This window comes from Microcaecilia unicolor, chromosome 9 (genome assembly GCF_901765095.1).
Source record: "Microcaecilia unicolor chromosome 9, aMicUni1.1, whole genome shotgun sequence".
Taxonomy (NCBI): Eukaryota; Metazoa; Chordata; class Amphibia; order Gymnophiona; family Siphonopidae; genus Microcaecilia; species Microcaecilia unicolor.
This window is the reverse complement of record NC_044039.1, coordinates 7,267,012-7,281,277: the sequence shown is the minus strand read 5'-3', so window position 1 is coordinate 7,281,277 and position 14,266 is coordinate 7,267,012. Positions and strand designations below refer to the sequence as shown.

Below are 14,266 nucleotides of genomic sequence, written 5' to 3'. Positions count from 1 at the left end.
TACTTATGTACTTATGAATGGGATGTTCAGATGGGATTTGAGAGAAATGCAGCAGAAATCCTTCATTCACTATTTGTCTTTCACTATTAATGGAGTGAAATTCTGCCTTTCCATTAGGACAAGTCTTCCACTGGAGACAATCTGGGGTGAGTCCCAAAGTTCATTTTTTAGTGTCTCCCAGACCAGGAATTTCTTAAGATCTCTCAGGCCCAGTATCTCAGGTTTGTTTTGCAGCTTTTTTCTTTTTAAGGAGAGATGGTTTATTTATTTATTTAAAATTTTATATACCGCATAGCATAATCCCAATGTTCTCAGCGGTTTACAATTGAAACATACATAAAAGCAACAAAAACAACCATATACAAACACAAAAGCAATCTGAATCCTAACAAGCAGGCTTCCCATACGATAAAATCCCCAATAATAATCAGCTAAAACTATCCATATACTGTCGTAAAAGATACGTTTTCAATTCTCGTTTAAACTTTGCAACCTCTTGAATCTTTCTAAGCCTCAAAGGTAGATCATTCTGCAACCCTGGATCAGCTAAATCAATCGATGAATCAAGGAACAAAAATTCAGAGGGAAGGAAAAGCAAACACGATTAATAAAAAACGGGAGAAAACTCTTCTCGCATTAATTAAAAAGAACACAGAGCTTGGACAAAAAGGGGGACTCATGAAGTAGTAACCGTACAGGATTTTCCTGCACATGCTCGGGAAAAATCTAGGAGGTTTATCCGAGCAGAGCCGGCACAAGGGAATTACATACCTTAATCAAGCCTTCAGTCTTGCGCCTCAATTATCATTCATACTTCTAGGTCGTCCCTGCCCCTCCCCCTCCCAAGATTTTCATTAACTTTGCAATCACAATTATATTCACCTATCCCAGAACTATCTTGTACAGAATGCATAGATAATCATCATAGTTTTAAATATTAAATGCTGTTTTGTATGTACATATTTAATGAGAGCAATTTGCAAAAACACATTTACCTGGGTAAATGGTTATTTATCCAGATAAGTGGACTACTATAAATTTCAAATACCTCTTTGCAGGTAAACATACGCACTGATTGTTTTTCTTTTGAGTTACCTCTGTGGATTTATTATTTTGCTTTTGCAGCTGCTCGTTTTACCCCCTCCCCCTACAGAAGCTGCCACCCTAAATGATTACCTAAATGGGTTAAGCCTGCCCCATCTGAGTATTCTGCCTTGGTCAGCACTGTGGGATGACACCTTTCTAGCTGTGCAGCTCATTCACTCTGTTTGTTAACAGAGAACCAGTGGAAAACAAAATCATTTGCTGCATTTAAAGGACCCATTAATGCAAATGGAACATGTAAGCCTTGTGCCTCTGAGGTCATTGATAAACGTGTTAAGTTTGGACTTAAAACTCTTCTGTGCTTTCATAACTGAACATTGATACCATGAGTTAATGGGGGCTCCCAGTCATAGTCCTGCATACAATCTACATAAATTTGATTGGCAGAGGGCTTAATGTTTTCATACTGCATACACTGATATTATCTTTCAGGTAGATGTGCGAAATATTTTCCTTTATGGTTTCTACCTAGCTAACATCTGCGTCCTTTGGCGTAGCACCATCCCCAGTACGATTTTTTTGAATGTTAGTTTCCCGTACGAACGGACCTCGGCTGGGTTCTGAAAGCTGAAGCTGCGGGTGTGGTCTCCTTTGCCATTTGCCCTTCAGATTCCAAACTTAGGAGGATTTTTTTTGCCACATTATCTTATGTAGTGTCTTGAATCCAAGGTCTGTGAGGCAGACCTCCGAGCTCTGCTTTAGGGAGCCTTCTTCAGATTCATTAAGGTGTAGCAAGCTCTCGTAGGCATTTTCTGCTTCTCATACTGCAGAGGGATAGACTGGACCTGCAGGTCAGACATCCACTTTGAGTCTTCTGGAAGCAGGCCACTTCTTCTCCTCTGTGCTTGCTTTATTGACGTCACCATCATGTTTGGTAAAACGGGCTGGCTTTCCCTGGGACAGAAAAACAAGCAACGCAAAAGGAACAGCTTGAGAAATCCACTTTAACTTGAAAAACAAAAACTCATTCTGTTGGAAGAGAACAAGTTAATTACTGATATCTCTGAAGTACAAGACAGCTCTAACTTGTGCACTGTAAGGGACCAGAGGCTTTGTCCTTACAGGAAACAGAGTCTTGAGTGGCAATTCTGTAACAGGGTGCCCCCTTCAGGCTTCCCGGCGCTTCGCAGGGAGCACCTATTCCAGTGGTTCCCAAACCTGGCCTGGGGGAATAGCAGCCAGTCAAGTTTTCAGGATATCTGCAATGAATATTCAAGAAATCGATTTGCATGCACTGCTTCCACTGCATGCAAATTTCTCTCATGCAAGTTCATTGTGGATATCCTGAAAACCTGACTGGCTGCAATTCCCCCAGGACAGGTTTGGGAACCACTGACCTATTCTAGAACAGCATCTGGGTGCCCCGATTCCATTACTGAGGCAGCCATGGGCATAATTATATATATATAAGAAATGATATTAAAAGCTTGAAGTTTGAATTCTCTTCAGTCCTGCAGGTAAAGGAATGCAGGCTGGATTTAATTACTAGAACTCTAGCTTTGTCGAGCTAAAGGTTAGAAAGGTCAGAAAGACCTTTGTGAGTGATGGATTGTTATTGCTAGCACATATGTATTCTATTATGAGCCGGCATATTGCAGGCAGTTTGTTTAGGATTAAATTGAACACTGCTTAGAAGGAAATAGTTAGAGTCTAAATAATTCTAGATATAAATGAGTTAGATTTTAGAAGTTCTTGCTTATAAGGAATACTGATTCTGTGTATTTTAGAATATGTCTTATAAGGATGCTTATTTTAGAATATGTTTTATTCTGTAATTTCTATGTAGAATATTTGTTCAATTCTTTGTCTGACTTTCTAAGCAAAGACTGCAGTGAAGAGGCCAACATGTGTTTTGAGTTTTCTGTGGTCCTAGCAAGTTCTGTGTAAGAAGCTGATAGGTGAAAAGAGGTCAGGACTAGTCAGCTCTCTTCTCCTTGATTAATTATAGCTAAGTATAGGAATGGTCCTGAAAGTAACAACAAGCTATGCCATTAAGTAAGACTGGCTTTTGACCCCTTTAATGAATGCCAGAGTTCAGCTAGCAGGTAGTATGAACCAGACTAGGAATATGAGAATAATAAATGTAAGAATATCCCTTAGCTTCTAAATGAACCCAGTTTAAGTTATAGATGAGAAATCAATCATAATAAGAACATGTAAGAGATGGGAGCCACAATGTCTGGTGTAAGAGGCCCCAGGTCACAGGTCAGTTTAGGATGTCTGGAACCTATGTAACTGATATTTGTATAGAGCTGATTGGTTGAGGCAAGGTAGCCAATCTATTCCTTAACCAATTGGAGAGTAGGGGGGGGGGCTAGGCTAGGAGGGGGATAGAACAGTATTTAAGTGAGAGCAGAAGCAGTTTACGTCCAGTGTTGCCAGGTGGGCGGTTTTACCGCCCAATTGGGCGGTTTTCCGCGACCCGCCGCGGGTAATTTTTGCCCGCGGCGGGTTGCGGTTTTTTGGGCTGTTTTTGGCCTTCAGGGCGGTTTTTTCGGCCGCGGGGGGGGCGGGGTTAGTGACGTTTTTGGGTGGGGTTAATGACGTTTTGGGCGGGGCCGATGACGTGGGAGGCGGGGCCGATGACGGGGAGGCGGGGCCGATGATGTGGGAGGCGGGGCCGATGATGGGGAGGCGGGGCCGGTGACGGCGGGGGCGGGGTTGATGACGGCGGGGGCGGGGGTGATGACGCGGGGGTGGGGGTGTCAGGGGCGGGGTATGTGTTTTGGGCGGGTTTTGGGCTGTTTTTTGGGCTCGATTGGGCTGGAAAAAAATTTTCCACCTGGCAACCCTGTTTACGTCAGAAGAAAGCTGGAAGATAACAGGAGAGACAGCAGAAGAGAAGCAGCTGAGACAGAAGCCACAAAGACACAGAGAGCTGAGAGAGAGAGAAGAGAGCTAGAACTGATGTCCTGCTTTGTTTGCTGGCAAATAAAGAAGATTTCTCCCTCATTTTGGTGTGCTGTCTGACTCCTGAAGTATCATAAATTCATGCCTCCATTCCTGCAACATTACTAGTGTAACCACTAAAGGCAGGCATGCCCAGTTATGCCAGGTCTATTGCAGGCATCATGTAGCAGCCCCTCCCATGCCCCCATGTTCCACTGATGTGAACACCCCTTGCCTTATAGCACATACACGCTTTCTTATAGAACTAGCCGTTGAGCCCGTAAAAACGGGCTGGTATTGGGGTTTTCCTTCCCCCTCCCTCCCCGCGAGGTCGCCACCGCTAAAGTCCCCCACCCCCAGCCCCGGAGTTGCCGCCATCCCTCCACCTGGCCTGGGCCTTCTCTCCGCTACTAAACTTACACATTCATTCGCCGGAACGCAGCACGCACATCAGGTGAGCTGCCGTCGGCCCTTACTTCTCTGCCTGTGTCCCGCCCTCCTGTGACGTAACGTCAGCGAGGGCGGGACACAGGCAGGGAAGGAAGGCCGACGGCAGCTCAGCTGATGTGCGTGCTGCGTTCCGGCGAATGGATGTGTAAGTTTAGTAGCGGAGAGAGGGCCCGGGCCGGGTGGGGGGGAGGAACGGTAGCGGCGATCTCAGGCGGGCGGGGGGAGCGGCATCAACCTCGGCGGCGCAGTTTTCCACTCTGTCCCGCCCTCATTATCACGTATTGACGCGGGGGCGGGACAGAGAGGGAAGTCTCTACTGCGCATTTGCGAGTGAGTCGGTCACTCGCCGTTTATATGTTTGATAGTGCGTAGTTCACTTACATGCTGTCTTATAGAATAATACATAGTTCGCTTAAATGCTATCTTATAGAATAGTGCACTTATCCAGCATTTCATAGAATAATGTGTAGTGCACTTACCCAGTATCTTATATGCGTATTAAAGCAGCATCAAAAAGGTGGGCTTTGACAGAGTAACCTGACAGACTAGCCCCCCGCCCCCGCCCACTGACTTCCACTGGCCCCACATCTTCTCAGGAAACAGAGCCCACACATGCTAGTAGGGCACCCTCCCCTGCCCCCCCCCCCCCCCCCCAATGGACCCACTGTTCAAATACCTTAGCTGTGGCCTGGCTCATTGCTCTCAACCCTTGTCTCAGGTACTGCTACCAGTCCACCTCACTGAGCAATAGTCTGTTGGCTAGACTTGGGGAACTGGAGGGAATGGCACCTCCATGCTCCACAAACCCCCAGAGATGACAGCCAAAAGACTCAATTCTCAGGAAAGACAGGGAGTCAAGCCCAAACACCAAACCTGCTACACCAGCCCAACCTAAAACATCTGCTATTCTATTAACTACGCCTGGATTTAGGCATCTATATATATATAAAACTCACCCTCAACGTTCTATTTGCACTGACGTCACTGAAGCCAGGTTCGTAAGTTCGAAGCTCTGAAGCCACACAACGTCACAGTCTGTGGGCCCCGCCCTCGCGTCAAACGTTATGACGTTGAGGGCGGAGCACGTTCTCAGCTCCAAGTTCCCTTGTACTGCGCTGTAGCTCTCGCACGGAGGCTGCAGGGGGGGCCGGCGACACACGGAGACACAAAGGGACGGAGGGGAGCCTTGCTAGCGCCCGTTTCATTCCGATTTGAAACGGGCCTTCGTTACTAGTATTCTATAAATCACACCTAAGGTTAGCATAGTTTGCTGAGCCCCCGTTACTGAGTGAATTTCACAGAAGTGACTTCAAGAATTCCACCGAAAAGAAAGAGGATGTTGACACTCACCCATGATGGTTGTTGGCTTTTAATTGCTGTTCCTGTTCTTGCCGTGTTCTCGTCAAGCTTGGCACTGCTGGCAGAGAGAAAGCCACCTTTTTCTCTCTCTGCCAGAAACTCTGCAGGTCTACAGACACCTCCAGCTTTTGCTCCAGGGTAGTGCAACAGCTGCTGCCCGTCTTCTGTGGATGCCTTCTTTTTGCGATATCAGTGGGACCTGATCAAACAGCAATCAGTGTCTATTATTCCTTCCAACCCACTGGAATGTCAGAAAGAAATTATACATAAGAGGTTGAGATTGTGTCTGTCAGGAGACAAAATAACTCTCCAAATATTTAACAGGATGGGATCAAGTTTGGTGTGGAGGAAAAACTGCTGAAAAAGACACATGAAGTTTGAAAATGGGGCCAGATCAGTCAGGGGTTCCAGAGAAAAAAAAAACAGTTCCCGAAAAATGTCCCAGTACATTTCTCTGGGAGAAACAGTTCCAGCTTCTGCAGCATAGAAACTTTGATACACTGAAACATAGCCGTTAGTGAATTGCTCCTATTACACTGATTCTCCCCTGTTCTCTACTCTCCCAGTCACAGACCACTACAGTGGCGTACCAAGGGGGGGTGGGGGGGTGGGGGCGGACCGCCCCGGGTGCACGCCGCTGGGGGGTGCCGCGGCGCACGTCTGTGGGCTCCGACTTCGCTAACTTCGCTCGTTCGCTGCAGCTCCCTCTGCCCCGGAACAGGTCACTTCCTGTTCCGGGCAGAGGGAGCTGCAGCGAACGAGGGAAGTTAGCGAAGTCGGAGCCCACAAGCGCGCACCGCGGCACCCCCCCCAGCGGCGTGCACCCGGGGGGGGTGTCATTTCGCCGGAGGGGGGGGAGGTGTAATTTCGCAGGCGGGGGGAGGGGGGGGCACATCGGCGATCCACCCCGGGTGCAATCCAAGCTAGCAATGCCACTGGACCACTATGATCATTTTAACAACTTTTATTAATTTTATGACATCTCACTTGCCAACTCCCATCTCCAAATCATTTCTGAGTATGTTAAACTACACAGATCCCAGTAGAGACCCTTGGGGCACCTCCACTACAGACCCATTTCCATGCAGACATTCAGTACGACTTTCTGTTTCCTGTCTTTCAGTCGGTTTCTAATTCACAAACGTCTTCTAAAGACCCAAACACACTCCTTCAAGGCTCACGGTTATCCACAAGTCTGTTTACTCCTTTAAAAATGTAATAAATTGGTGAGGCCTGATTTGCCTTTGCTTGAACCTATGACGACTCATTTTCATTAACTACAGGTGCATGAAATCGCGATTTGTACATGTAGTTCCCAGCTTTCTAAAATCAGGTTTCTATGTGTGTGCAGCTAGTCAACATTCCCTTCAACCAGGCCGGTCACATGTTAGATTTGGTGGCTCTTTGACTAAAGCTGCTGTAAGTGTCACATGTTTACTGCAGCTTTAAAGCGTTTACCACGGGATGTGCTCAGGCGTCCTGCGGTACGATCCCAATCTGGATGTGCAAACTGCTCCCTATAAAATATTTAAATTATTTTCACAGAGGGGGGCGAGTCTGGGGGGGAGGGGGCAGAGAGAGGTCGTTTTTGCACTATTCAGTTAGCACGTCTATATTACCGCGCAGAAACTGATTGGCGCAGGATTAATGCATGAGCCCTTACCACCCGCAAAATAGGTGTCGTAGGTACTCACGTGCTAATTTCTTGTAATGGCACGTGCTAATTTCTTGTAATGGCCACGTGCTAATGGCAACATTAGCGCACGGCCATTAATACAAGAAATGGAAAATCAGCCATTTTACTGCTGCAGTAAAAATGGTCTTAGCGTGCGGGAAAGACCCACGTAAGAGCGCTTTTAGTAGGGTTACCATATTTTGTCCGCAAAAAAGGACACATGCCCCGCCCCCACCACACACCCTGCCCCGCCCCCTTTCACGCCCTCGATCTGCCCCCTGTCACATTTTCCCCTCCCCCTGTTACACAACCCGTCACCCCCCCTCCCCGTTACCCCCCTCCCCTTACCTTACTACTGCCCTGGTGGTCTAGTGACCTCTTCGGGGCAGGAAAGAGCCCCCTCTTTCCTGCCCGGAGCGCTGCCCTGCATGCATCCTTCCTGTTGCTGATCTCGGCGCTGATTCAAAATGGCCGCCGAGAGTTGAAGCAACCACCCTCTTCATCGGTTCACTTAATTGTATTTCTCCATTTCTCCGACATGCATGTTTCGCTCAGAAGCGAGCTGTCTCAAGGACATTCCCCTTATAATTTTTCTTAGAAAAAAAAACGGAGAAATACAATTAAGTGGACCGATGAAGAGGGTGGTTGCTGTTTACATTGCCAAAAAAGTTTTGTTGGCGATCAGCACCGCTGAGGTCACTATATAAAAAGTTAAAGAAAGTGAATGTGAAAGTGAAAGCTGTTATTTTGAAGAATATATATGTGAAACTTTCTGATTGAAGAATTGGTCTATTGGAGTTTAGTTGGGTACCTAAGAACTATATACTGTATACACCTCTGGTACCTTATATAAATTTGACTGAAATAAGCCATTGATTGAGCTATTTTAAGCCTACATTTCTTTATTGAATACAGTAGAGCTATTCGCATGCCCACCATCCAATAGTTGTCTTTCTATAAGGGGTCATTGGGAAAATCCAATGCTTATTTCTAGGATAAGCAGAATAAAGTCTGTTTTACTCTTCTGGGATCTTGCCATGCGCTAATTCTGAACCAATCAGTTGCCAGACCTGGATTGGCCACTGTTGGAAACAGGATACTGGGCTTGATGGACCTTCAGCCTGTTCCAGTATGGCGACACTTATGTTCTTATCTATCTATATATATAATTCTTACCTCCAACGTTCTGTCCTGCCTGGGACCGTGGCTCCTGTGGTCTGCTAGGCACCATCATGATGTGTGCCCCTTCCGCCGAGTTCCAGACTCCGCCCTCCCTCCCATTTCAACACCCCCCCCCCTCCGCGTTATGGACCCCTGGACCCCCCTGCCGCGACCCCCTCTTCCAGACGAAAACACTTCCCCGCTGCCGTCGCGTACCTGTGCTGACGGGGGACCCCAACCCCTGACAGCCAAAGTTCTCTTCTCGGCTGCGCCGGGGCGTTGCTTCATGAATGATCAGCTGTTCAAGTTTCTGTGCATGAGTCTGACATCATATGCATGCACAGAAACTTCAACAGATGATCATTCAGCAAGCAACACACCGGCACAGAAGAAAACAGAACTTCGGCTGTCGGGGGTTGGGGTCCCCCGTCAGCACAGGTACGCGACGGCGGCGGGGGAGTGTTTTCATCGGGAAGGAGGGGGTCGAGGGGGTCGCAGCAGGGGGGTCCAGGGGTCTGTAACACGGAGGGGGGGTGTTGAAATTGGAGGGAGGGGGAGTCTGGAATTCGGTGGGAGGGCCGTGAGGGGGCCTTGAAATGGGTGGGTGGGAGGCTGGGAGGCCTGTGTGGGTGGGAAGGGGGCCTTGAACTGGGAGGGAGGCCTTGAACTGGGAGGGAGGAAGGCAGGGAGGGAGGGTGGCTTTGAACTGGGAGGGAGGGTGGGAGGGGGGTCTGGAACTCGGAGGGGACAGAGCGAGACAGCGAGGGAGGGTGGGGGATTGCCTTGCTTGCGCCCGTTTCATTTCATAATGACTAGACAATCACTAATCCCAGCTCCTTATAGAATTATCCCCTTTGTGCAATAAATCAAAGTCTATAAATAAATAAGTAATCAAGAAAAGACCTTCTTCCTGCTGATGCGTTGGCAGTCTTCCCTTTGGCAATTTGTCTTGGTGCTTCTCACAGTCAGAGAACGACATCATGTGAGTGGAAGCAGAGTAATTGGCTTTACTGGGTGAAAGCGGGTTTTTGCTTTCTCTGTCGATTTGTTCGGATAACAAGGTCGTTTTCATTGGAAAATATCCTTGCTTCACCACAAGGCTGAAAGAGAGCATATTTCTACATTACTTATTTCCCATCTGGAACCTTTGGAGAAAAAACTATTGTACGTAATACAAGTCAGTTTTCGCTTCTTCCTCTCCCACAACTGGAGTTTAAGGGTAGAGTCAACGGTCAATTAGTTTTTGAACCAGTTACCAAGCAACCGCAATACTAAGCAGCAAGCAAAGCTGATTGCCTGTAGACTCTTGTTCTCTGTAGACAGCAGGATTAGTCAGGTACGCAAGCGGGTGATTCAGCAGACTGGAGGGCATTTCAGGGGTAATAGAACAGAACAGAAACAAATAAATAGTCCATAAAGACATTTTTTTGCATTCATAATCCTAAACTCAGAAGACTAAAACCTTTCTTCCCAAGAGGCACTTTTCGCAACCTGGTACAATCAATGGTGTTGAGTCATCTAGACTATTGCAATGCGCTGTATGCTGGTTGTAAAGAGCATATCATCAAGAAATTTCAGACAGCCCAGAACACCGCAGCTAGACATATTTGGAAAGTCAAAATACGAAAGTGCAAACCCCCTAAGAGAGAAGCTCCATTGGCTTCCAGTTAAGGAATGCTCCCTGTTTAAATTTTGCACTCTAGTTCATAAAGTCATTCATGGAAATGCTCCGGCATACATGACAGACCTTATTGATTTACCACCCAGGAACGCTAAAAAATCAGCACACACATTCCTGGGACTTCACTTCCCTAGCTGTAGAGGTCTAAAATACAAACTAGCACATGCGTCCTGCTTTTCCTACATTGCCACATCATCTGAAAACTATTCATGACCTTATCAACTTTCGAAGATCACTAAAAACTTTTCTTTTTAACAAGACCTACCATAATAATCAACAATAGGAATTTCTAACACATCACCAAGTACTTGAAAGATTGACGGTTTTCTGATTTTTTATATAAGTCCTAATTAGTGCCAATTAACACCAAGTCCTAATTAGTGCCAATTAACACCAATAAGTGTTAATGGCTCAATAATCTGGGCGATCTATATAGAATCAGAGGGTTTATTGCTTGGAATGCCCTCCCGCAGGAGGTGGTGGAAATGAAAACGGTAACAGAATTCAAACACGCGTGGGATAAACATAAAGGAATCCTGTTCAGAAGGAATGGATCCTAAGGAGCTTAGCCGTGATTGGGTGGCAGAGCCGGTGGCAGGAGGCGGGGATAGTGCTGGGCAGACTTATACGGTCTGTGCCAGAGCCGGTGGTTGGGAGGCGGGGCTGGTGGTTGGAAGGCGGGGATAGTGCTGGGTAGACTTATACGGTCTGTGCCTGTGCCAGAGCCGGTGGTTGGGAGGCAGGGCTGGTGGTGGGGAGGTGAGGATAGTGCTGGGCAGACTTATATGGTCTGTGCCAGAGCTGGTGGTGGGAGGCGGGGCTGGTGGTTGGGAGGCGGGGATAGTGCTGGGCAGACTTATACGGTCTGTGCCAGAGCCAGTGGTGGGAGGCGGGGATAGTGCTGGGCAGACTTATATGGTCTGTGCCCTGAAGAGGACAGGTACAAATCAAAGTAGGGTATACACAAAAAGTAGCACATATGAGTTTATCTTGTTGGGCAGACTGGATGGACCATGCAGGTCTTTTTCTGCTGTCATTTACTATGTTACTATGTTAAATGGCCTGATATTATCCACATAAATACCAAAACTCTACAGACCAGCCACCTTCCAGCAAATGTATAACTCCTGCTGAATATCAGCTTGCAAATGTTTTTTTTATCAAAGGGAGAAACCAAACGTAGCTTACCGACTTTGTCTTTGTAAAGCCATCAAGGTGGCTGATACTGGTACACTTTCTGTGAAATATGCAAAGAAAAGGATCAGTTAAGACACTGACTCCAACAGTGGACAGCACAAAATGGTCTCATCGCCTAGTCTTGTATTAAAGAATCAACGTTTCTGTTTTGAAGACTCAAACTCCAGCAGCCAGAGTCTGGAGTGCAGTTCCTTGTCTTTTCGGTGGTCCTCTGCTGTTTTCCACCAGGAGGCGCAGTAGGCCATCCCCACTCTGGGTTTGCACTTCTGGCATGTGTATTATTAAAAAAAAACTCGCTATACTCCCTTTTCTGATGTACAGGTCAAGGCGGTGTACACCTCCCCCCTTCACCACTGTGAGGCACCTCCGTGATGACTGACTCTGGGGCATGTTACTCTTTTCCTGTGAATCAATTTTCCCATTCTGGAACCTTCTCCCACAGGTCAAAACCAAAAAAGTAGAAAAAGCCAACCAAAATGTCCAGGATGACCAAAGTTCATTCTTCCAAAAAAAAAAAAAAAAAAAATTGCTGATAGTACAACCCAACAAGGGCTGTGTTTTGACAAACACAGTCAGGGGAATCTTAATAAAAACAAATAAATGTAAATAAATAAAATAAAACAAATAAATACAAATAGAGTAATAATCCAACAGACTTAAATGGAAATCTTGATCAATGAAAAATCTCCAAAACACATAAGCAAGCAAAAACAGGACAAGTTTCTAAATTATACTAGCCGTTGAGCCCGTAAAAACGGGCTAGTAAAGGAAGGGGGGGAGGGTTGAAAGGCCCCCCACGGATAGGTCGCCGCCGCCCCCCCCACCGGAGTCCCCTCCGCCACCCCTCCACCCGGGCCGGGTACGTGGCTTCAGTATTCAAACCGCCGGAACGCAGCACACAGCTCATCTGAGCTGCCATCGGCCTTCCTTCGTTCTTCTCTGTGTGTGTTCCGCCCTCGTGTGACGTAACGTCGGCGAGGGCGGGACACAGGCAGGTAAGGAAGGCCAACGGTAGCTCAGATGAGCTGTGTGCTGCGTTCCGGTGGTTTGAATAGTGAAGCCAGGTACCCGGCCCGGGTGGAGGGTGGGTGGGGGGAGCGGTGGCGACGGCAACCCTGGGGGGGGGGGAGCGGTGGCGACGGCGGTTCCCTCACTCGCAGGTTCGCAGATTCCCTCTCTGTCACGCCCCCTTCATCACGTATTGACGTGGGGGCGGGACAGAGAGGGTCTCTACTGCGCATTTGCGAGTGAGTACGCCTCTTGCCATTTATATGTTTGATAATACAGCATATACCTGTCAAATCAACAAACAGTATGTTGTCATATCGGAATTGCCATAACGCCTTTTAACTCCGTTGGATTATTACTCTATTTGTTTTATTTATTTATGTTTACTTGTTTTTATTAAGATTCCCCTGATGAAGACTGTGTTTGTCGAAACACGGCCCGTGTCGACAATCAGCTTTTTTTTTTTTTTTTTTTTGAAGAATAAACTTTGGTCATCCAAACTTTTTTGGTTTTGATTTGTGTTGACTGTGTGGAACTCATCTGTGCCCTTTGGTGTTTTACCTTTGGGCGGTAGAAACATGGACCGACTTCAACAAGAAGACACTCAGAGATGCCAGTGGGTCCCATTGAAACAGGGGATGCCCCTGAAACTGTAGCTGGAACTCTTCCTCTCCCCCCCCCCCCCCCCCCCCCCCCCCCCCCCCCCCCGCCCCAGTCCATAGAGCTACACTGTGCTTGGGATGGGCAGCCATTAAGAACTACAGAAGAAATGTCAACATTTACTCTGTTGCTGGCAAACAAAAAAAGCACAGGAAAAAAAACCCATAACATATTTTTTTGTATTTGCCGTTGACAGGAAGCTGCCTGCTGCTGTGCAGTGTTGCCAAGGTTGATATTTGACTTGCCATATTCTGGCCCACCATGTATGTGGCAGGCTGAATGGCAGTCTTGGTTGCATCAAGCCCCTCCCCACCCGGCAATCCAGGTCCCTCCCTTCTGCCCCCAAATAGCAGACAATCCCCCTATTCCTACCCCCTCCCATAGGTACCTTGGGTCTACCTTAATTGTCTATTGGGGGCCTGTTGTGGCACAGCCATTCCCATGGCCACATCAAATCATGACACACAAAACTCAAAATACTGGATTTCAGATGTACTGATTTTGGTAAAATGGGGGAATATCTGAAGAAGGAACTGATGGCATGGCTAGGCATAGGTGAAGTGGAAGTGTAGTGGTCCAAGCTGAAAGCTGTTATAAATATGGCAACTGATCTTTACACAAGGAACGTAAACATGAACAAGAGAGAGAGAGATGGAGGAAGAAATGCTGGCCAATATGATTTTCTGAATTTTTTTCTTAACTCTCTTTCCTTTTGACATTTCTTCTTTTTCTATGTCCACCATCCATCTTCTCTTTGCATCCCTTATCCATCCTATCCAGCATCTCTCCTCTGTGTCCCGCTCCCTAATCTCCTCCTGTGTCAAGCAGTGCCCTTCTGTGTCCCTATTCTCCCTCTATGCCCAGCGAGTCTTGTGTCGCTTTCCCTCCCCACATATAGCTTCTCCCCTCTCTCTTCCTTTCCTCCTGCACACTTTGATCTAAGGCCAGCATTTCTTCCCCCCTCTCTCCTGCCTCCCCTGTGCCCCCAATCCCAGGCCAGCATCTCTCCCTCTCTCATCTTGACCACCCTCCCCCTCCCCACAGTCTGGCATCTATCTTTCCCTTGCTCTGTTAGTCCAAAA

The 14,266-nt window shown here is 47.3% G+C and overlaps 1 protein-coding gene across 1 annotated transcript in view; it reads right to left on the bottom strand.

Annotated features, from left to right (window-relative positions):
• Window positions 1–268: 268 nt before the first annotated feature.
• AGBL3 (ATP/GTP binding protein like 3) overlaps window positions 269–14,266 on the bottom strand; it is an 83,127-nt gene continuing 69,129 nt past the window's right edge. Inside the window, exons 18-21 of the mRNA XM_030215331.1 lie at window positions 11,508–11,556; window positions 9,542–9,738; window positions 5,794–6,001; window positions 269–1,998 (exon numbers count right to left, since the gene is read on the bottom strand). Coding sequence (XP_030071191.1) covers window positions 1,803–1,998; window positions 5,794–6,001; window positions 9,542–9,738; window positions 11,508–11,556 — 650 coding nt within the window. The 3' untranslated portion in view covers window positions 269–1,802. The remainder of the gene's footprint in view (window positions 1,999–5,793; window positions 6,002–9,541; window positions 9,739–11,507; window positions 11,557–14,266) is intronic.